General features: G+C 45.9%; 1 protein-coding gene across 5 annotated transcripts in view; it reads left to right on the top strand.

Moving 5' to 3' along the window:
- The window catches only part of USP48 (ubiquitin specific peptidase 48), a 72896-nt gene extending 58109 nt beyond the window's left edge, over positions 1-14787 (top strand). For 4 of the 5 annotated variants that reach the window (XM_070382750.1, XM_070382730.1, XM_070382741.1 and 1 more), the window contains exons 22-27: positions 2368-2472; positions 5530-5685; positions 9503-9628; positions 11054-11102; positions 13185-13211; positions 14236-14787. In XM_070382750.1, the coding sequence (XP_070238851.1) occupies positions 2368-2472; positions 5530-5685; positions 9503-9628; positions 11054-11102; positions 13185-13211; positions 14236-14258 (486 nt within the window). In that variant the 3' untranslated portion in view covers positions 14259-14787. The remainder of the gene's footprint in view (positions 1-2367; positions 2473-5529; positions 5686-9502; positions 9629-11053; positions 11103-13184; positions 13212-14235) is intronic. The other variant, XM_070382757.1, reaches the window with a different exon arrangement.
- Positions 14788-22409: the final 7622 nt, after the last annotated feature.

Below are 22409 nucleotides of genomic sequence, written 5' to 3'. Positions count from 1 at the left end.
TGTGTGAAATGAGTTCAGTGTACAGTAATTTGGACATTCTTTGTCATTACTTTTCATTGGAAATGAAATAAAAACTGACCTTTTCCAGTCCTGTGGCCACTGCTGAAGTGAAATGAAGTAAAGTTGCTCAGTCATGTTGGACTCTTTGCAGTCCTGTGGACTGTAGCCTACCAGGTTCCTTTATCCATGGGATTTTCCAGGCAAGAATGCTGGAGTGGGTTGGCATTTCCTTCTCCAGAGGATCTTCCTGACCCAGGGATCGAATGCAGGTCTCCCTCATTGTAGGCAGACGCTTTACTGTCTAAGCCACCAGGGAAGTTTACTGGCATGTTGTGTGCAGCACTTTAACAGCATCATCTTTTAGGATTTTAAATAGCTCAGCTGGAGTTCCATCACCTTCTCTAGCTTTGTTCATAGTAATGCTTCCTAAGGTCCACTTGACTTCACACTCCAGGGTATCTGGCTCTAGGTGAGTGACCACACCATCATGGTTATCCAGAACATTAAAAATTTTTTAAAGTTCTTCTGTGTATTCTTGCCATCTCTTCTTAATCTCTTCTGCTTCTGTTAAGTCCTTGGCCTTTTATGTCCCTTATTGTGCCCATCTTTGCTTGAAATCGTCCCTTGGTATCTCTAGTCTTTCCCATTCTATTGTTTTCTTCTATTTGTTTGCAGTGTTCACTTAAGAAGACTTTTCTTATGTGGGTCTGAAGTGAAGTGAAAGTCACTCAGTCGTGTCCAGCTCTTTGTGACCCCATGGGCCCAGTCCATGGAATTCTCCAGGCCAGAATACTGGAGTGGGTAGCCAGCCATTCCCTTCTCCAGGGGATTTTCCCAACCCAGGGATCGAACCCAGGTCTCCCGCATTGTGGGTGGATTCTTTACCAGCTGAGCCACAAGGGAAGCCTTATGTGGGTCTAGTCAGTTGTTGATTTCGATGTACAATATTGATTGAATGCCAGCTGTGTGCTAGGAACTGTCTTGGGATACAGCTGGTGCAGAAGACCACTGTACCTACCTTCGAGAGTATTTGTACCTAGTGAGGTAGATCAAGAATAAGCTGTGTAAGATGATTTCATATAAGAACAAGCATGTTGAAGGAAGTCTTGCAGAGTAGAGCATTTGACTGACAGAGGCGGAGGTGCCCTGTTAAATAGGGAGGGGGTGGGCTAGGTGCCTTGGAGGAGGAGTTGTTTTACCTGAGCACTAGCTGTCAGAGACCCTGCCTGTGACGTGGAGGCCAGGTGGGAGCGTAAGCCTGGCGCCCTCGAAGTAGAGTCAGCATTGTCTAGAGCAGCACTGCCCAGTGGATGCTTCTGCGGTGGCGGAGGTGTTTTTATCTGCATCGTAGCCACCAGCCACCCTTGACTGTGGAGCATCTGAAATGCGACTGGGCTGACTTGAGGAACCAGGTTTTTATGTAGTTTTAACTTCAGCAGACCTGTGTCACCTCTCACTCCCATAGTGGGCGGCACTGATCTAAAGAGAAGTTTCTCCCAAGGAGGAGTCAAATTTTAATTGAATTTTGTACATCATACCAGGGATTTGGGATCTTTGTTCGAGGCCTAGATGTAAGCCACTGAAGCTTCAAGGGAGGTCATGGTGTGATCTCACTTATGCTTTCAAAAAGTCACCCTGGCCATTGTATTTGGAGTTGATATGGACAGAACAGAAATAAGAAAGACCACTGTAGAGTGTCTTGCTTTGGTTGACCTAAAGGGTAGGTGAAACATAGATTTGGGTGTATTTTGGGAGCACGGTGTTACTGTGGACTGTTTTTGGAGCATTTTCACTATATTAAGTATGGCTCTTAGGTAGATCCTGACCCAGTTCTCTGGACACCTCATTAATTTGATTCCAAGGTTTTTGAAGTTGAAGACCACATAGATGCATTATATTTGGTGATATTTGCCAAACTTGACATGAATTTTAGAAGGTTACCTTACAGATTACTCTCTGATGATCTAGGGTTCTGCCTCAGAAGTTGAATTAAGGAGGCCTTATGACCTTGTTTGCTGGGAAAGTGGATGAGTAAAAATGTCTGTTTTTCCCCTAGTATTTTCTTGTATCTTTTGTACCTCTTAGTCCATGTATATATTGATATCTAGTGTGAAATATCCAATTTAGGAAAAGATGTCTTATTATTTTTTAAGTTCGGTAGTGGTATTTCATCCGTTCTCTTTATCCTGTGTTAGGATAAAACTAACGTGTTCACAGAGCACAGAAAACAAGATTGCCGTCGTGTCTTGATCCTCTGTCTGATCTGTTACCCCACCATTGATGAAGTTGTGCCGTCAAAGCTCCACCGTCTCCATAGCTCGCTTCCCTAGGGTCTGACCTACTTCTCTCTTTTCCTGGCGCATTCAGGTGATGAAGGATTCAGCTCCAGAGCTAAATGTGAGTAGTTCTGAAACAGAGGAGGATAAGGAAGAAGCTAAACTGGATGGAGAAAAAGATCCAGACTTTAATCAAGTATGTGTTGAAGCTGCTTTTCGTTGTCACCCCTCCCACTGCTCTGAAAGCGGTCGCTCCGAGCCCTTGGGCGCCTCGCTGTGGCCTGTGTGCGGTGCTGGTCCTCAGGACCCTTTCCCTTCTTGTCCTCGCTGGCTGGAACGCTGTAGCCGTCCCGATTTCTCATGAGAAGTCATGGACTACGATACGCCAGAATTAATTGCTATTAAAGAAGAAGGGCTAAAATATACTGTAATGATTAAATTTTCACCTGGAAAAAAGACTTTAACCATAATCCTGGTTTGCTGCTTAGTCATGGAATATTTATGTATGAAAAAATTACTAAACTCAACTTCTCTCATTACAAACAAAACACATAATAATAGCCTTTATAACAGTGAAGTTTATAGAAGAGACTTTCAGGTCTCTCAAGGTGTTAGTCAGGTGACTAGAGGCAACCTGAGTCTTTGATTTTTCATTGTGATGACCTTAAATTCTTCTATTAAAATAACCTATTTTGTGGATTTTTTTTATGGTATTTCTACCCCTCTTGTTTGGGAGTATGGTTTAATAATCAGTTTGGAATCTGTTCTTTCAGTGAACTTTGTAAATCAGTTTGTAAAGTTTTATATATACAATACTCTCCCTCTCCCTCTCCTCTCCCTCTCCTCTCCCTCTCCCTCTCTCTCTCTCTCTCTATATATATATATAAAATATATTGTTCTTATTTATGTCATTTCAAGCTTTCCTCTTCAGCCCAAGGGTTACTTAGAAGACTTCTAAAAATATTTTCAAGTGATTAGATTTTTGAGAAACTAACTTTTTTGAATGGCTAGTTTTATCCATTGTTGTCATAACCACAGCCGTTTTTAAATTGCTTTCTGTACCTCAATTGCACATGGCAACAGATCTCCCCTTTACAAATATGATAGAGAATGTTTGTTGGAGAACATTGTTTTTTATGCCATAGTTATCTTTATACTTTGAATTTTCTTCTGTCTTTCCTCTCATTCTTTGGATGTTGTAATACTCTTGACTGATATTTTAAATATTTCATCTTGCAAAAGAAAGTGTAACCTTCCTTTTGAAAAGAGTAGGTGGTCCGAGAAGAATGTCAAGTGTTTTCGGAATTTCAGACTCCTCAAACCTTTTCTTTGTAATACGTTGCAGTATCTCAATACAAAGCTTCTGTAATTGCTGTTTTAAACCCTGTAATATAAAATGGTGCATTTGTGTTTGTCCTTAATGGACATAAACAAATCCCCTTTCCTCTTTTCTCTAAGCTAGATCAACCCAGTTCCTTTGACTTTGACCTTATCTACCATTTAGGTTAATAATGCACCCAGTATTGGATGTTACTTAGGTAATTGAAAGCCTTCTAAAACCAGTGGACTGGTTTTTGTCAGATAAGTTGGATTTAAATTCTATGGATGTTTTAAAAATATAATTCTGGGAAAGGCTTTTAGACTCATTTAAAAACATATCTTGCCTAATGCTCAGGGCTCTGTTATTTGGTTGTGTTTTATATTTCCAAAGTAAAATTGTAGGTTGTTACAGATATTTTCCCTTATATTTCTAACTGAAATTTAGGTCCTATTTCACAATTGAAAAATACTTGAGTTTGTTTTTTTTTTTTTAATAGTTGAGCTTGAGAAAAATGTTACCAGCTCCCACATTTTTTTGGTTTTTTTTTGAATTGTTGAGACTGAGAAAGCTGTGTCAACTCCCACCTTCAGTGTTTCTTCTGTTGGAACTGCCTGTGTGCCCCTTTAGGTTCACGGTGAGAGCTGACTCGAGCCTCGTGCAGCACCAGCCAGTGGTCTGGCGGCCTCAGCAAATGCTGCTCCGTTCACTTCCTGACCCTCTCTCTGCTTTGTAAATCTCTGGCGCTCCATTGATAATGACTGTGTGGCATCTGTGTCCATAATGACCCCGAAACCGCTCTGGTTATGCACAGCTGACACTCGGTGACAACTGTGGAAACCAGAGCCGGAGCCTGGGGGTTTGCCTCATCCAGATTTAATTAAACCCGGGGGAAAGAGTATTTTAAAAATCTTGTTTCATTCCTTCTGTGGCTTGGTTAGCAGAAGAATCTTGTCTTGTCTGGTTGTTAACCTATTCATGAGGCATTATTAGAGTATTTTAGAGAAATATTTGGTTTTCATCTATTATTTTTTTCTTAAAACTAGTACAATATACATTACATATGCCTATACTTTTTGCTGAACCATCTTTCAATTGTGCACATCATGGCATTGCACCTCTAAGTTCTTAAACCAGTTCTTGTCAAAAAAGGCAATATCCTGTTTACCTGTAATCAGATTTCTTCAGCTATCCCTAATGTGCCTTAAACAATTTTTTCTCCTCAAACCAGCATGCAGCCAAGACACACATTGTTTTGTTTCACTTTAGACTTTTTTCCAGAACAGTTACCTGGCCTCTGCCGCCTTTTCTTTTCCTTTTTGACATTGACTAGAGACCAATTCCTTTTCTTGAATTGAGTAGATTGTCTCACATTCTAGATTCAGCCGATTGCCTCCTTATGTTACTCGTTTTAACTTACTTCTGTCCCCTGTATTTTCTGTGATTTGCAAGCTGGATCTAAATATTTGATTAGTTTCAAGTCAAACATTTTTGCAATTTCAAAGGCAAACCTTTGTAAGTTTTTTAAAGTTCTCAGCAGTTTATAGTTAGCATCTGTGTCATTCACTAAAAGAAGGAAATGTTTAATACACAGATTAGGATTCAGTGTATCATAACTGTTTTTCCGACTTAAGGTCAAACCTTCCCTTCTGCTTATTTTTTCTTTTTCTGGCCCGCTCCCCCCACCCCACTGCTTTTAAATGTCCTTTTTATAATACATACATTTTTAAATCCTGGAGCTTGTGTGCACTTCAAGGACTTTAATTTTTTCAGTTTTGGTCTGAGCCTTCTAAGAACCTTCAGTGAGTTCCTACTCACTGTTGAAACTGAATTTCAAATGGTTAACATTCTGATAAACTGCTTTTCCTTGTGTTGTGAAGTTTGAGCGGGGTCATGGTGTGGGTAATTTCATTGCTTTTTTCTGGATCTTTATAGAGCGATGGAGGAACAAAGCGGCAAAAGATCTCCCATCAAAGTTACATAGCCTATCAGAAGCAAGTTATTCGGCGGAGTATGCGACACAGAAAAGTTCGTGGTGAAAAAGCTCTTCTCGTTTCCGCTAATCAAACATTGAAAGAATTGAAAATCCAGGTGAGGAAAGTATAACATCTGTTTAGTCATGCTCTGAACTTACAGGACCTTCACGAGTTTCTGCTTTGCACCTAAGTATTGAGCTGTTGGGAGAGGGCATTTTTGAGTTTAGAATAATACTTGTTGGGTCCCCAAATTCAAATAACTCTTCCTTTGGAAAGAGCTTCATAGTTTTCCAAAATTAGCCAAGCATCTGTGAAAAGGGAAAGTGGGGGATTCTGAAACCTTGAGCCAGTTCTGAGTAGCCTTCCAATAATGAGGAGGAATATTGACAGCCATTTAATGGTTCATTTTAGGTCATCCCCAGTCTCTCCCACTGCACCCCTCTTCGCCCCTTGCTTTTGCACATCTACACAGTGGAAGAGAGATGAGAGTGCCTCCTGGCATTGTTTCCTGGTAGGAACGCGAAAGTACTGTAAACGAGGAGCCAATGGTACATCCCAAAACCCAGGAGAGAGAGGCTAATATATTCAAGATGTCCATGAAAGAAAACCTGGCCCCTTATCTGTTCTAGTCACTGATACAGACCCCAGAGTTGACCCAGTTTCCCTCGTTGCTACTTTGATGTGGCGTAGTTTACTGGTTATGCATTTTGCCTCGTGCTGATATTTATCATTGTAATTGAGCAAAAGTATAGGCTTCCTTTGAGGGTGTTCTTTTCCAGATTGTCCCGGGAACATTACTTCCCTTGGTTGAACCCATGGCTCTGAAAATAAATGTGTTGGCGTAATATCTTTATTCTCTTACTGTAGCTCTTACATCTGAGAAAGCTTGTCTCTATCACCGGCTTTCTGCTTGCCAGTGGTAAACCTCGAAACATGCAAAACCTTTAAATTACAGAAACAGCCCCTGTGGATCAAGACATTGTCAGAGCCCGTGCTGCTTTTATTGTGGACTCGCCCTTTTAAAAGAGTAAATCAAAAGTCAGCAGAAAGAGCCTCCATCCTGGAGCATGTCACCTGCAGACAGTTGTTAGAAGGCAGCAGCTAGCCCCCCGGATGTGTGCGTCCCAGAGGGCTCCTGTACCAGGACCTTCCTCTCCCCTCCCTTCCTTACGTGGAGGACCACTGTGATCCAGTCAGTCAAGAGAAGGGGCAGTGAAGCGTGATCCCCCCTTGGTGCTCCGAGGCGGTGCTTTCACAGCCTCCCAGTAGATGGGGCCTTCTTGCCGCCCTGCCTGAGCGCCGTTCTGGCTGTGGTGGGCGTGCATGTGACCCTCAGCTGGTGGTGGTGGGTGAGTTTTCAAGCACGTAGTGCGTGTTTTTATGTTTCATGGCGTCTCTTCCGTAGGGTCGACCACATTTCCAGGTTAATAGGATGGCGACCATACCCATTTATAGTTGCTTAATTCATCTACCTATGAGGCCATAATGTAAATGAAGTACAAATCCATCCCTTTTCTCAAAACATGTTCAGTATTTAATTCTCTTATTCCATTTTCCCAAAGATGGATTTTGAGCGAGTGGTATTGCCTGCCTTAGGAAGGAGGAAATATTCCTAATTTGCTTATTGCATTTCCTCATTTCAGCCAATAAATACACCTGCACACACGCACGTTGTGGCGAGCAGCATGCAGCTGTGGGAACAGAGCTTTCGTTGTTCCTGTTAGGCTTCCCAGAGCCACTGTGCTGCACTCGCTCATCACACAGACCTGTAGAATGGCAGTTCTCCTGAAGCATTCTCCCTGCACCTAGCGGTTCATGAATTGCCATATTGTAGGCCATAGACTTCCATGCCCTCGGCCTGTTCTCTCACTCTGAAGTAGCATTTTCTCCTCACTAGGAAGCACTGTTCGTCTTTGGCAACATCACTTCTGCAAAACCTGTCTTGGCCTTCAGTTATACAGCGTACTCCTCCCTTCTGTGCGCTCTGCCAGCTCTGTGTGGCTTTCTGCCACCATCTCCACCGCTTGGTTTTTTTTCCTCTGGACCTCTCTCTAGTGGGATTACTACTCACCTTTATAGTTCCAATACCTAGCACAATATTCAACACACGGTGTAATAAATCTTCATTCTGTTCAGTTCAGTTGCTCAGTCATGTCCGACTCTTTGAGACCCCATGGACTGCAGCACGCCAGGCCTCCCTGTCCATCACCAACTCCCGGAGTTTACTCAAACTCAGGTCCATCGAGTTGGTGATGCCATCCAGCCATCTCATCCTCTGTCAGCCCCTTCTCCTCCTGCCTTCAGTCTTTCCCAGCATCGGGGTCTTTTCATTAGTTGTTGAATAACTTGAAATGTCCTTGTCTGTGGGCTGAAAATACAGAGTATGAGCCTCCGCCCCTGAGTGACGGTGCTGGTGTCTAGCGGTATTTGCTGTTGTCCGTTCTCTACCCCTGAGTGACGGTGCTCGTGGCTAGCGGTATTTGCTGTCCGTCCGTCCTCTGCGATGGTGCGGGGACCCTGTGTGTCCCGTTTAGGCCCTGTGGACCAGCACTCGTGCAGTTGGCAGCTGTGGCATCGCCTTCGTTAAAGCTGATGCCAGAACGCCTTCTCCGTCGCTGTGCTTGCTTCTTCCTGGGTCCTGTTTATGAACGCGGAGCTGTCGCCTCTGCCTGAGGTCCATGTGCTGGGCTGGCTTTGGTAGAACTGTCCTTTCTCACCAGAAATAGGCTCAGTTGTTCCATAGAAGGATCGGTGATGATCGCTGTTTAATCAGCCTCTGCTCGCCACTCAGGGCCTGAGGTCCTTTGGAGAAGTCCAGTTATGAATCTGGCTTAACAGGGAGGAGGCCATTTTTGTTAGCCCTCTTCTTATTTACTTGTGCGCTGTTATTAAAATCACTTTTCTGGTCAGGGTCTTCCCAGCTTATAAAGCTCTTGGGCCCAATTCTATGCAGATGTGGTTCAGGGCTGCCTGTTTAGTTTTTCTGGATTTTTTCAAAGAGCAGAATCAAGTGCATAAAAGGGTAGAATGATTTCCCCATAGCATCGTGGATATTGGTATAACAAAAGATATGTGTAGTAGAGCGCATTCTGTTGACTATGTAACTCAGGTGTGCAGCATAATAAAGTGAATATTCTGGAACACACCCAAGTGAAGAATTAGAACGTATTGCTGAAGGTATCTGCGTGTGCCTCCCTAAGCCCAACTCCTTATTTCTCTTTGGTATTTACCACCTGGATGTGACTAAAAAAAAAATATTTTTTTTTTTTATTCTTCTGAATTTGAAAATAGTGTTTAATATGCACAATAGTCTTTCTGAATGTATTTAACACTTGGCTAAAACTGGGGTGGAGTACATGGTCCCTACCCTTAAGAAATTCATATTTGGCTCCTAGAGGCAAGACTCAATCTAAGAATATATGGCAGTCCTAACGGCTAAAGTTTGTATTCCAGGCTGCTCACAGAAGGGCATCAAAGAGAAGAGTCCAGATAGCCTGCTGGTTAATTTAGAGATGGTCTTATGAAAGAATTTAGAATTGATTTGGTTATTAAAAGGATGTGGGACCTGGGCACAGTGGAAGTGACCGAAAGAGCCGTGCCCCAGCCTTGTCACCAGAGTGACGGTCAGCCCCGCCCCACCTTCCACTTTGATTTCTCCGCACCCCCACCCACCGAGGGGTCAAAAGAGGCAGAACAAAAGGACCTGGGGGTACAACTGTCTCCTGATTCTCTAACAGGCCTCCTAAGGATGTTCCCGGATATAGTGGGATTGCAGTTTGAATAGGAATGAAGCAAGTGGGCTGATCGCAAACCGTAGTATCTTTTGTATTCTGAAGTCTTTTATGTCTTCCTTAGAATTATTCATTCGCACAGGGTATTAAGTCTCAGTATTTTGTTTTATACGAACCTTTGTTCCTTTTGTATTGGCACAGATCATGCATGCGTTTTCAGTTGCTCCTTTTGACCAGAACCTGTCAATCGATGGAAAGGTTTTAAGTGATGACTGTGCCACCCTCGGAACCCTAGGCGTCATTCCTGAATCTGTGATTCTGTTAAAGGTGAGTAGCGGCTCTGCGCCTGCGGGATTCAGGGGCTTCTCACGTGTAGACTGGGTGCGGCGGTGGTTAAGGTTCCCAGGTCCTCGGCAGGATGTGGCAACAAGCTACTGCTGTGAGTCGACTGCGTCTCTGGATGAGCCACCAGAGACTTAGAGGAGGTCAGACAGTCACTGGGTCTGTGGGCTTTTCATAATTCTTGTTTAAAATAATCTAGATTTAACCTCCTCCCTAAATTCTGGATTGGTGAATTACTTAACCGAACTTCTACCTATTAAAACATCCCCCGCCCCTCCTCAGAAGTACCAGCCAGTTAAGCTCCGACAGAAACATAAGAATCAAGGCTTGGCCACAGTAGTCAAAATACCTTTGGTTGGCTTAGTGAGATTCTGGTCCAGGATATGAAAATTGACCTTGGGGAGAAAAGGTTTAAAAGAGGTAGGTGTGTTTTAGAAAGCCGGGGCTTCTGAGGCTGTCACGGATGAAGATGCGTTGAGCCAGCCTGGTTGGCCCAGTCCTGCTGTCCCCCAGGCAGGGCCTGATTTTGTCACTTTCCTCTGCCTCTTGTTTCTGGGTGGCTAGAAGCATGCCGCCTGCATGATGTGTTAGAATGTTCTGTAGGTTTCTGAACTGGGGAGCGTGTTGTTCATAGGCAGAGCCTCAATTCTGGACAGATAAAGTTGGGCCCTGGAAGTGGTGATGTGGGTCCATATCTGGCCTTTCACATGCACACACACGCCCCTCATCCTGCTCCCCGCCCCCTCCCTCTGCTTGGTTTTCTTGGAACTCTAGGTTCTGTGGAATTAACTCTGAAAACCTGCTTGGTTAGCTGAATCAGAAGAGCCTGGTCTAAAATCCTAGAAGCAGCCCGTGTCACTGATGGGCTTGACTTCAGGTGGGCAACTGGGGTCTGTACTGGTCGTTGCCCTCTTTGCCCTTGCAGCTAATCCTGCCACAAGTTCAGACTCAGCACTCGCTTCCTGCCTTTAAAAGGACATGGGTATTTCGTTCTTGATGATGGGGAAAGATGAAAATGTGTTTTTAACCTAATGGGCAGTTTTCGAGGACCATCCTGATTTTACTTCTCCCAACTCATGCTGTCATCACTGGCACCTGAAATCACACCCATTAAGCGAGGGTATCTGACCTTGCTGCATCTAAAAAGTGTCTGAGGCGCAGGGAAGCGGGGCCACATCCAGGTGCAGTGTGCACTACGGATGACGGGTCCTGACCCGCCTCACGGTGCCGTTTGTTCGTCCTGGACGTCGCCAGCTCTGGCTTGAACGCTGCTTTCCACTGGACAGAGTTTGTGTCGGAGCGACATGCTGGTCAACTCCGTGCCAGCCTTTTGTGTTAGGAGGTTGGGCGCGCTCCTCGTCCCGGCTTCCATTCCCGTGCGGTTGTGAATTGTCTTCATTTGTTTTCTAGGCTGATGAACCAATTGCAGATTATGCTGCAATGGACGATGTCATGCAAGGTAAAAGACCAGTTTGTTTGGGGGATTGTTGAGGACCTTGTTCAACGATGGTGGGGTTGTAGTTATTGAATCTTCAGTCTACAGTGTTTCTACTTTTAAGCTTGAATAAAGCTTCTACGTGCTAAGGTAGAATCTTACCGTTATTGCTCTTTTTAAAGAATGATATCTATGAAAATTGAGAAAATGGAGGAAAGTGTAGTATTTAGTTTACTGTAGGAAACTGAAACAGATGGAAGCCTGCGGATAGACGAGCTTAGCAAAAAGCAGCGCTAATTCAGGTTGCAGAGCCTCCGGCAGGTATACAGGAATCAGATGCCCCAGGTGCCTCTGAACATAAGGAGTGAGGTCGCAACCTAAAGGCAGGTTATTCGACTCACCACCGCACACGTCCTCACAGCCCTTCCCTTTACATCCATTCAGTGCCTCTTCTTGACCTGTAGAGTTTCTTCGAAGAAATTAAACTAGAAAGGTGAGAGACGTGTTACCTACCAAATAGGGAGACCAGCCCTTTGTTCAAACACTGGCAGCCCATCTCTTACCTCCCACAGTGGAGGGAAGAGATTCTCTTCTAGGGAAAGCAGAGAAATTCAAGGAAAGAGCCTACAGATATTTTTTTAAAAGTAGTTCATCTCCCAGCTACCTTTGGGTGAAGCCAAACCAGACAGTTTTCAACCATCTTTTTAGTCCCTCACGCTTCTGTAGAGGGGAGTGGACAGCCAGAGAACTCCGGACAGTGAGGCAGAGGGCAGCATGGGACCAAAAGACATCAGTCAGCAGGTGGACAGGAAGTCGATGATGCGGGAAGCACAAGAAAGCTTTAAAAGTAGCTGAACAATACCAGAGAAAGAGCAAATAGTCTGTATGTAAGCAACGTTCAGAGAACAGAAGACAATTCATGAAAATAAAAATGGGTGCGCCAAGGCCTGGGTACAGTTAAGTGCAAATCTAGAGATTAAGATCCTAAACACACCTAGAGGTCTGGAAGGGAAAACCAGTCTTACTCCTGAGATGAAGAGTCAAGGACAAACCAGTGGGCTCGTACCCACAAGAGAGTGAGGAAGTGTGAGCTTCAGGCTAGAGTTCTTGACTAGACTATTCTGTTACACGCGTTTGGTGACTCTGTGAATATAAGGCCTCAGAAAATTTCTTTCTCACCTACCGTTTACTCTGGGAGGGTGTACTCTGTTAAACAAGAGTAAGAAGAAAGATGTCAACAGTGGAACCTGAAAACAGGGATCCAGCGCAGGAGTAGATGCCCTAGAAGACAGTTCGGGGGCAGTTCCCGAGCTTCCAGCACGAGGCACTGCAGCAGGTGTTGAGCACGCCCGCTCCAGATTGGAGCACGCTCCCTGGGAAGAGTGGAAGTGACAGATGACTGTCCTGAGGAGCTTACCCTTGAATCAGAGATGGTACAGAGAAAATGAAGCACATAAATAATGCAGTTACCAACCCCAGAGAGACAGAGTCATACCAGACAAGAACGATCACCAGGGTACCCCAGAGGGTTCAACCGTGGACACTGTTAAGGAGTAAAAAGATAGTGTAAGCACTGGAGATTGGCTTAACGACAAAAAATATCCGTGTGTCAGGAGGATGGTTAGGGGCCATGTGTTATGTTAGAGGTGGTTGTTTCTTTGAGGAAACTATTAGGTATTACCAAAAATTGTGAATTAGCAACATCTAGAAATGCAGAGGTTAAACACCAGAAGACGTGGCCGCAAGGGCCAAAAGCTGTTCCCTGTAGAGTGTGGGCACAGGAGGAGGGGGACAGGAGGCGGGGCCCCACGGATTTCTCCAGCAGGGCCCCCCACCCCTCCCCAGTCGTGCAGAATGGTGGCTCCAGTCACAACCCTTGTTTTTCCAGTATTTGTCTATTTCAATGATGCATATGTATTGCTTTGATAAAAATGAAAACAAAGATTGCCGTTTGATATTATCTGTAACTTCAAAGGTAACCTTTATAGGTGAGTAAGGTTATTAAAAGCTATTTTAAACTTTTCATCCTTAGGCATTGAAGTGAACTTATTGCTGTCTGTAGCAACAGTCTTTTCAATTTGGAATTCTTATTTTTTTTCCTTCCAGTGTGTATGCCAGAAGAAGGGTTTAAAGGTAAGTTACATTTGTCATGTTTTGTTCATGAGTGTCACAGTCATACTGTAATTTTCTATTAATGTGAAGCCTATAATTTGATTTTAAAATTTAATTCAATCTGAGTCTCATGACTGAAATTAATTTTAGTTAAATGCATTTTGTATTCAAGCTTCTTCATTATCTGTATCAGCACTCAAGCCTCAGATAGGGCCTGTGTGTCAGGCATGTCCACTACCAGATGTCCGCTGTGCTTTTCTGTCTCGTTTTGGGGGGAAGTCGGGCACTTAGCTGGTGGCATTTTCATTTTTATATTTGACCTTTTTCCAGTTCCTCTTATCCGTCCCATCTTAGAGCAAAACAGTTTGTAACTGATGAGAATTCGAGAAGAATCTGCTGAACTACATTAGGTTCAGTGAAAAGGTTTCATTTCTCTATGTAGGATTAAGGCATCTCTCGGATTAACGGCGATGCCTTCTCCTGCATCCTGGCCACTGGGGTTCTGCACACAGTTGAATTCAGACCTTTGACTTTCACAGATTTAACTGTTGCCATTTTGATTCTTTGTGGCCTAGTCCAGAGGTCCGTGACAGGTTGTGATTTTTGCCAAAGAATGAGTTTGAATCAAATACCAGGGGTTCCTTGTGAACAAGTGAGCCAAGCTACTGGCCTCAATAAAGCCTCCCTCTCAGCGCAGCTTTTTGTGTACATGTTCCCACTACAAAGAAACTCCCAAAGTGATTAAAACAAAACAAACAAAGCAGAACTTTTTTTTTTTTAATGAAAAACGGCCATCAAATGAAAGCTTCAATAAAATTTGATTACCTTGTGTGAAGATAATGCATACGAGCCGCATGGCTTTCAACAGAAATGTGCTTTAGCTGAAAGCCTGGAGACGGCTGATGTATTTTCTTATTTTTAATGTCAAAGGGCGTTGGTGCTTGCTCATTAAGTTGCATATTCCCTGTTGGTGACGCAGATGGGATACATGAACCCTTAACCGTGCAGTTTACAACTGTGCCTCCACGTGTGTTTCTTTCCCCAGGTACTGGTCTACTTGGACATTAGTCTTTTTGAACACTTGCTGACTGCTCAGAAATGACCCGAAGGGAAGAGGAGTTTGACATGTTAGGGCATTAAAGAAAAGGTGGATTTAAGAATTAAACCATTACATGACTCTTCCAAAAGGCAGAAAACCATTCAAAAAAGTGACTGTCCCAAAATGCCTTATGTCAAATAAAGCAGATTGCACTGAAGGCCATCAGACTTGAAGGAAATGTTTCAAATTTTATATTTAAGGGGGGTGGTGGGAGGGAATGGGCAAGTAAAAGACTGAACCAGTTTAGTAGCAGTATCAGTAAATCATGTTTACATATGAGATTTATAGTCACGGGAGGGAATAAAGTTCCATTCTATTTCCTTGCTCGAGTTTCATACCAGATGCATTGGTCCATGAAGAATTTGTATCACAGTAGATGGGACAACATTCTGCTCTGAACTAAAAGTGATTCTTTAGAGACATAACCTGCTTACCAGTACCTGTCTTTGATTCATATTTTACTTTCAATAAAGCATGAAAGTGAAGAACTTGCTGTAATTGTGGGAAAGTATCTTCAGATCAGACTCCTTTGTCGGCCCCAGGACGCCCCCCTCACACACTGCCTGTGGTCGGTCTCGCTCAGTGTTGGGAAGAGGAGGGGGCGCCTGTGTGTCCCCTGCAATGAGCCAGGGGCTTGTGTGTCATTTTTGTCTCCCAAGGCTGTTCACTTTCATGCGTTGCAGAAGGGGTGGCAAATGTATTGCTCAAGATAGCATCCTCCAGTGCTGCTGTTATTCAGAGGAAAGAGAAAGTCACTCAGTTGTGTCCAACTCTGCAACCCCATTGACTAAACAGTCCGTGGAATTCTCCAGGCCAGTATACTGGAGTGGGTAGCCTCTCCCTTCTCCAGGGGATCTTCTCAACCCAGGGAAGATCGAACCCAGGTCTCCTGCATTGCAGGTGGATTCTTTATCATCTCAGCCACCAGGGAAACCCAAGAACACTGGAGTGGGTAGCGTCTCTCTTCTCCAGGGGATCTTCCCGACCCAGGAGTCGAACTGGGGTGCATTGCAGGCGGATTCTTTACCAACTGAGCTATGAAGAAAGCGCATTATTCAGAAGTGGGAAATCAAATAACACCTTGCCTTCTGGAGAAATCTGACCACCTTATCAGAAGAGTAAAATGGCCTGAAGTCCATTTGGATGATAATAGATTTTTATATATAGCGTTTCATCTTCCCAGCCTCCAGATCCCATCTGTTGGTCTCACTCCCATCTCCTCTCCTTTGCCATGTTGCCCAGCATGTGGGATCTTTATCCCCTGACCAAGGATGGAATCCACCTCGCCCTCTGCATTGGAAGCATGGAGTCTTAGCTACTGGACAGCCAGGGAATTCCCTCACTTCCTCTCTTTTTCAAAGCATTCTTCTGAAATGCCCAGAAAAGATCTTCTACATCACATTATTTAACAAAGAAAAAATGTGTGGATGGAGTGTGCCCTGTTAGCCAATTCAGGATTATTGTTGATTAGCAACATAGAGGCAAAACCGCATTCCTGAGAAAACCTACAATTTCCAAATGGAAGTGAAGACCGGAGCTTGTTTGTTTTCTCTGAGTATGTACGCACTCTAGAGTTTTGGGCTGAGATGCTGACTCAGACATCTCCCTTGCTAACACTTTATTTAGCCTGGGGTTTGCTAGGCTTTTTTTTTTTTTTTTAACCCCTCCCTTTTCTGAAAATTTAAGCTGAAATCCTGGATGGGGGAGGCAGGTTTCAGTTTGAGAACCAGTAACCTTGGCAGCATCCCATTGGAACAGCTCTTTTTATCAGAGTAATTGTGGCTGTTTGGTAAAATCACAGCTCCCTGCCTGTGTTCTCCCCTGTGTTTGCAGTGTCTTTGGTCTGGGCCCCTGAGGAGGCAGGGCGTGTTTTGACGAGTCTGTGTGAGAGCGTGCACGGCACACGGGACCCTCAGAAGCCATCCATCCTCGGAATCTGTGGGTCCCACCCTGAGGTGGACGCAGGGAAAAGAAGGACTCCTGGTTTAGATCATGAACTACTCTCCTGATGTTTCGATTTCCCCCACTCCACCCCCACCCCCACCCCATGAAGCTGAACATAAAATAACACGCCAAGCACCGCTCCCTCCCCAGGGTAAAGACCTGTGTGTGGTTCACTCAGTGCTTGAGGCAGCTGCTTCCTTCTGCCTACTAAGAAGCTGTTTGGCCAGAGAAGGTTCTTTCTGAGGATTGACATAAACATGTCAGCAGTCCCCGGAAATCTGATACCCTTTCCCAGTTTGCTGTTAATCGCAGTTTAAGTGTGTTGCTTGAGTCTTTTTCCCTCGTGCATTGGTACAAAATAACACCCTGTGATAAGTCTTTCAGGCTGATAAGCCAGTACTGGCTCCTTTGTTAACTTTGCAGAATGGGTGGGAGTGGGGTGGGCCCCCACGACCCAACCATGTTCTACACCCAGCTCAGAGTGATGTCTGTGGCCCCGTAGGACCAGCAGCGCTGTGAGGCTTTATTAGAAATGCTTAGGCCCCAGAGCATGCACAGGCCAGCCCTGCTGAGAAGCCTTGGACTGGACTCCCTCTCCCAGCCCCGGTCCCCAGAGTTACGCAGCATTGTGTACATGTATTTGTGGCCCGCATCACCACCTCACCATTTCGTACAGGGAAAACAGGTACAGCGTGGAACCTAAAATCCATTCTTGCCTTGTCTGAACTGATAGATCAGTTGTTTCTTGGCTGATGAGCCCTGTAAGGTGCAGAGACTTTCCATCAGGCGTCATGCATGTGTTCGTTTCTGTCTTTTATTATTATTTTAAGTATAAGAGTCTTCTGTGAAAGGTAAAATGAAGCTTGAAGTCACTGCCACCCCTACCCCCGTTATGTTTCTTTCCATTCCTCAATCCCAATCTAATGGGTGCCGCATGCCATTCTGGTACAAAGTTGTGACCTACCTGGAATGTAGGTCACCATTTGGATGTCTTCATTCCTAGGGGGAATAAGTATCTGTGTATTAGTTCAGTGTATTAATGAACTTTATTGGTTAGAATTACAGTTAACCTTTCTGCCCAGTTAAAAATAAGTGAACGTCCCTTTGTTTCTATGACGTCAGAATCCAGAGCCAGTTTATTATTCCATTTTTAATTCCTTTTTTGGGGGTGAGGGAACTTGCTGCAAAGCTTCTGAGACCTTAGTTCTCAGACCAGAGATTGAATTCCAGGCCCACGGCAGTGAGAGTGGGCCACCAGGGAATTCCTCGGATTCTGTTAATCCCCTAACTGTCCGGTTGGCTGGTCTGTGTAGTCATGGGCTTGTTGACCAGGCCCTGGTTAATATTTGAAGTGAATGCTAGGATTTAATAACCCATTTGAAATACCCAAGAGGTGATTTATGTCTCTAAACAAACTGCTGAGGTGAAATAAGCATTGGAGCCTGCCTTTCCTGTTTCAGAATCACGAAGGAGTGTCACATCCTTTCTCTCCGGCATTTGAATGTTCCGCTTATTTAGTGTTACAGGGGACTGTGACCAGAGTTCAGTCTCGAGAACAGCCAGCGTTTTCATTTTAAGATTTTCACCCCTTTGCCAATGGCAAGTGTGCCACCCCACAGTAACCCCAGGGGCAGGGTTTTGGCACCAACTGTTTCTGATTGTGAAGGCTGGCAGTTCGCCACCCTCAAAACCCAGGCAATGTATAGATATCAATTTTGGCTGGGGATTTGATTATTAACATGAGTCCTTTATTCATTAAAATACAAGTCACAGACCTTTGTAAACAGGTAACACTTTGGCATTTCATGGAGCAACAGCTTCATGTCGAGTCCTGAGGGCCAAAGAACCTAGTAGGGAGACAAAACTCCTCCATCCCAAACATTCGTGGGTTTTTTCCAAGTCTAGCTTTTGAGCTAATTGGGCCTTGGAGTCTGCTAGCTGTTCAGATGGCACCTGCATGTGTAGGCGAGCATTGGAAGGGCACGTGTGAGAATTTGGGTCACCGTGCAGCAGATAATCTCAGCATTTACCTCATAATTAAGAAAGTTAACTTGGCTTTGCTTGTCGTCCTTTCCACGTTATCTCTTAGAGCAGTATTTGCTGCCTTGTTTACCCTTCCACACTGAGAACCACACAATAATACATTTTTGTTGGAAAAATTACTTTGTATCATTCTTATAAGTTGACTTTAGCCTTTGTGAGGAAATGCTATGGAACCTTCTGCAACCTCTTCAAAAGAGGTCTTGTTAATCACAGAGTCGAGCTGCCGGAGAACTTGAGGACATTGCTTACGCTGGAAGCTGTTGGAATTTAAATAATGGCTGGACAGGTGTGTCTGGTCACTCTGTTAACATAAATATTTCTTCTTGGCCCATAAGGAAAACGAAGCTAATGGACAAACAGTAAGGCACCTTGACTCTGTTTATTTGCAGAGTCACGTTGAAAGGAATTCAAAACACGTTTAGAATGAGTGTTGACGATTTATGCCTTTGTGATAGGCAGGTTCTGCCCCAGAGCAGCAGCTTCCGGTGTCTTGATTGTCATTGCCAAGAACATCAGTAACAGGTGCCATGAGCCTCGGAGGCAGAGCTGTGCAGGCGCGAAGCAGAGCAGAAGGCTGTGGCCAGTGCTTCAGGCCCCTTTCTGACCTGAGAATCATGTTTTTCATTCTTTGTTTAATCTCTTGAGACTTCTGGAATAATACTTGTGGAGAGTAGAGTCCAGGGAACAGGTATTTCTTGTGCTTCCGGAGGGACTTTCCCAACAGATAAGCCCCAGGACCTGTTTTATCAAATGATTGCAGTTTTACTTGCTTACCATATTACATTCAGCACTCTTAAAAAATGCATATGTTTCAGACAAGTTGGTGACATTTGTTCATATGGTAAGAGTTAAGTATTTTTTTCTGAGGCTCGTTAGAGTTTGGGAAGAGGTTGTAGAATTGATCTTGTGAATCAAGTCACCTTTGTAACTTGCCAGGAGTTGTCTGGCCTTTTCTAGGGGACACTGTTCTGCCTCCAGCATTGAGAGCTGCACCAGCTCATTACTGGACTAAGCCACGGCTGTGTTCCCTGCCTTCCCACCCCAACCCCAGCAGAGGTAAGACCACATTCCCTGAAGAAGTGGAGCCTGCTACCAGATGGGCTCCATCCACAGGCACCAGAAACGCGGTGGCTCTTCTCGCGCTGCGTTTTCACGCCTTGCCATCCCCGGAAGCTGTCTCAGTTCCCCTGAAGTTAGTTCTGAGAGCTCGTCCAACATAATTACTGTATTGATCTCAAATAGAGGGCATCATCTGTTCTCCCCTCACATGCTTTAAGAAAATTTAAAAAAACCTGCTTTCAAGGATTTGGCTGAGATTGCACAGGCCAGGGCCTTTGACATGAGAGTGCTCTTGGTCAGGGAGGGACCCGGCCTCGTAACAGCAGCTGGAACGGCAGTTTGATTTCCAGATCGGCATTAGCGCTGCCAGGCGAGGCAGGCCCTGGGCCACAGGAAGTGGGGGGACACACCCGAGGAAGCCAGAAGGCCTGGGCCGCGGCCGCCTGGGCTGAAACGCTGCCGGCTGGCACACAGGCTTCTGCAGGCTTGGATCTTGGCCTCCCCTTCCCCCACTCTCTGGCGTATTTGTTTGTAACCCGGGAACAGTGGACTGCTACCGGCCCTTCTTATGATCCTGGATAAGTACGTTCCCTTTCGTGCCTCAGTGTTGGCTGTAAAAGGAGGCCGGGTGTAGAAATAGTGGAGATAGTGGGGCCTCGCCTCTTCACCTCCCCCGGCAGCCCCACCCACTGCCTCCCAGTCCTGGGAGTGTGTTTGAGCAGTTGCCCCCGTGGACCACCTCTAAGGTACTTGTCTTTTGTGTGTCATTCTTTGCTTTATGTTTGGAGTTTTTGCTGCATCTCCCATCTGTAGCATGCACTGGCTCTGGGTGAAGGAGGCTTCAAGCCGTGCTAGACTGTGTAGCACTAGAGTGAGTTATTTATTTTTGTCTTAACTGGGAGCCAGAGTTCGGGCTCTGCTGGATCCTGTGTCTGCACCTAAAACCAAATCCCAGGAAATGGATCAACCTAGTTATCGCCGGACTGTTCTAGCTCCCCGAGGGCAGGGGTCCAGTCATTTTCCTCATCCTGTACCCTACAGCGTGGCACATAGGTTCCCAGCAAGGAAGAACGGACCCCCGGGAAGCTCTTGTCCAGCCGCAGCAGGGTCCCTGGTGGGGCGCTTTCCATTACTTGGATGTGGCCAGTGCCGTCCCCATGTTTAGGCTTGACTCTTTTGTCCTCACAATGAGGACTTCCTAACTGTGATCACGATTGTCATCCAAGAGTGGATCCTCCCGGGTGGCGTCCTTTCTGCCGTGCGTCCGGCATTAGCAGGGCAGCCCCCCAAGAAACACAGGCCTCAGAACATTCCTTGACTGACGTGCCCTGGAGCTGACTCCCAGCCCTCATCCGGTCTTGCTCTCACTGGAGCAGGACTTTGTTCCAGCCACCCCTGCAGCCCATCCTCTTCACCAGCCCCTCCTCAACCTGACTTGCTGCTCTTGGGACAGCACACTTCAGGGAGCCAACCCTCGAATTTTCTCCCTCTGTCCCCGTCCTCCTCTTTCTGGTCTGGCCAGAGGGGGCGGGGGCAGAGAGGACAGTTGTTTTCATTCCCTTTTTTGACTCCCTTGTGCATTATTCCAAGTATACTGTCGTACCAACCCACATTTTCACTCTCCAGCCTTCTTAGACATCAGATTGTTTTTTCTTGAAGCCAGCTCTCATTTTTCAGCAGTTGGGAGGGAGGGCAGGCTTGGTGGCTGGGTCGCAGTGTATTAAGTGTTTGGAAAAGAGAAGGCTTGTGCCCAGAGGCAGCCATGCGTGAGTGGTCAGTCTTGAGTGGTTTGGATTGAAATAGGGCAGAGAAAGCAGAGCTCTGGGGCCTTCATCCAGTCTTCAGTACCCAGGCTCCGTGCCCAGCCCCCTACCGCACGTGCCTGCTGCCTGCTCCCCAGGGCCCCCAACAGTCTCTGCACACGGCCCCCAGGACACAGGAGAGATTACAGGCCTCTTGCACTGAGGTTTTTCTGTAAAGAGGAAAGTGCTGTAATTGAAGAGCTCCTTGGTTATAAAGAAGAAAGGGAGGCCTGGCACAAAAGTGCCTTCGTTTTAGGAGCTACTCAGCCAGGGTTGGGTACTGTTCAATCCCTCGGGAACCATGGGACCACGGGCCCTTGGAGAGCTTGGAGTTTGCTGGTCCAGATCACAGCTGCGGCTCCTCACTCAGTTTGTTTCCACACCTCCTGTCCTTCCGTGGGGCCCCTGGCTGCAGCTCACACGAGGCACTGTGGCTCCATCCTGGAGCCTGGTCTGAAGCAGTTCCCTCAGCAGCCCTTTCCAGCTGGGAGCCCGTGGTCTGTGTCTCACCGCACGAGGGGAAGAGGGCTCTTTTGGAGAGCAGCTGGAGAAGTGAACAGGCACCAGAATCTTGATGGGAATGGAATTCAAGGGTGCAATTCCAGCACCATGTACAAAAAAAGAGGACGGGAAGAGGTGTGCTGCTTCGGAGAAGCCTGGAGGCTGTGTGCCCTCCCCGAGAAGCCCGGCTTTGCTCTAGGCAGGTCAGCCCAGTGCGTGCTGCCCGGGAAGGCCTTTAGGCTCTCAACCATCATTTCCCAAATATGACTCAGTTTGATTTCACCCAGCATCTCCCAGGACCAGTGTCCAACACGCCCATCTGAGGCAATTGCTGCAGTACAGAATCCCTCCTGCACTATCCCCAGAAGTGCCTAGACCAGTCTCATTTGACTCCTTCCCCCTTATTAGAGCTTTGAACCAAACTATAAAGCCCTGGAGCATCCTGAGAAGGATCCAGGCTCAGGCCTGCAGCTTCGACAGGAAGTCAGATGCCCCCCAGGGGTTGGGGTGGGCACAGAGTGGGGAGGCACTGCTCTCAGAGCCCCTGCAGTTCTCTTCCTTCCCCCACAGCCTTCTGCCAGCACTATTCAAAAATGACGTCTCTGGGGACCTCCCTGGTGGTCCGGTAGTTAGGAATCCGCCTGCTGGTGCAGGTGGCGCAGGTTGGATCCCTGGTCCAGGAAGACCCCTCAGGCCACAGGGCAACTAAATCTGGTACCACAGCTACGGAGTCCACGTGTGCTAGAGCCCCCGCTCCCCATCTAGAGAAGC

Source organism: Bos mutus, chromosome 2 (genome assembly GCF_027580195.1).
Source record: "Bos mutus isolate GX-2022 chromosome 2, NWIPB_WYAK_1.1, whole genome shotgun sequence".
Lineage (NCBI taxonomy): Eukaryota > Metazoa > Chordata > Mammalia > Artiodactyla > Bovidae > Bos > Bos mutus.
The sequence above is the reverse complement of the archived record's forward strand: the minus strand, read 5'-3'. Positions and strand labels throughout refer to the sequence as shown.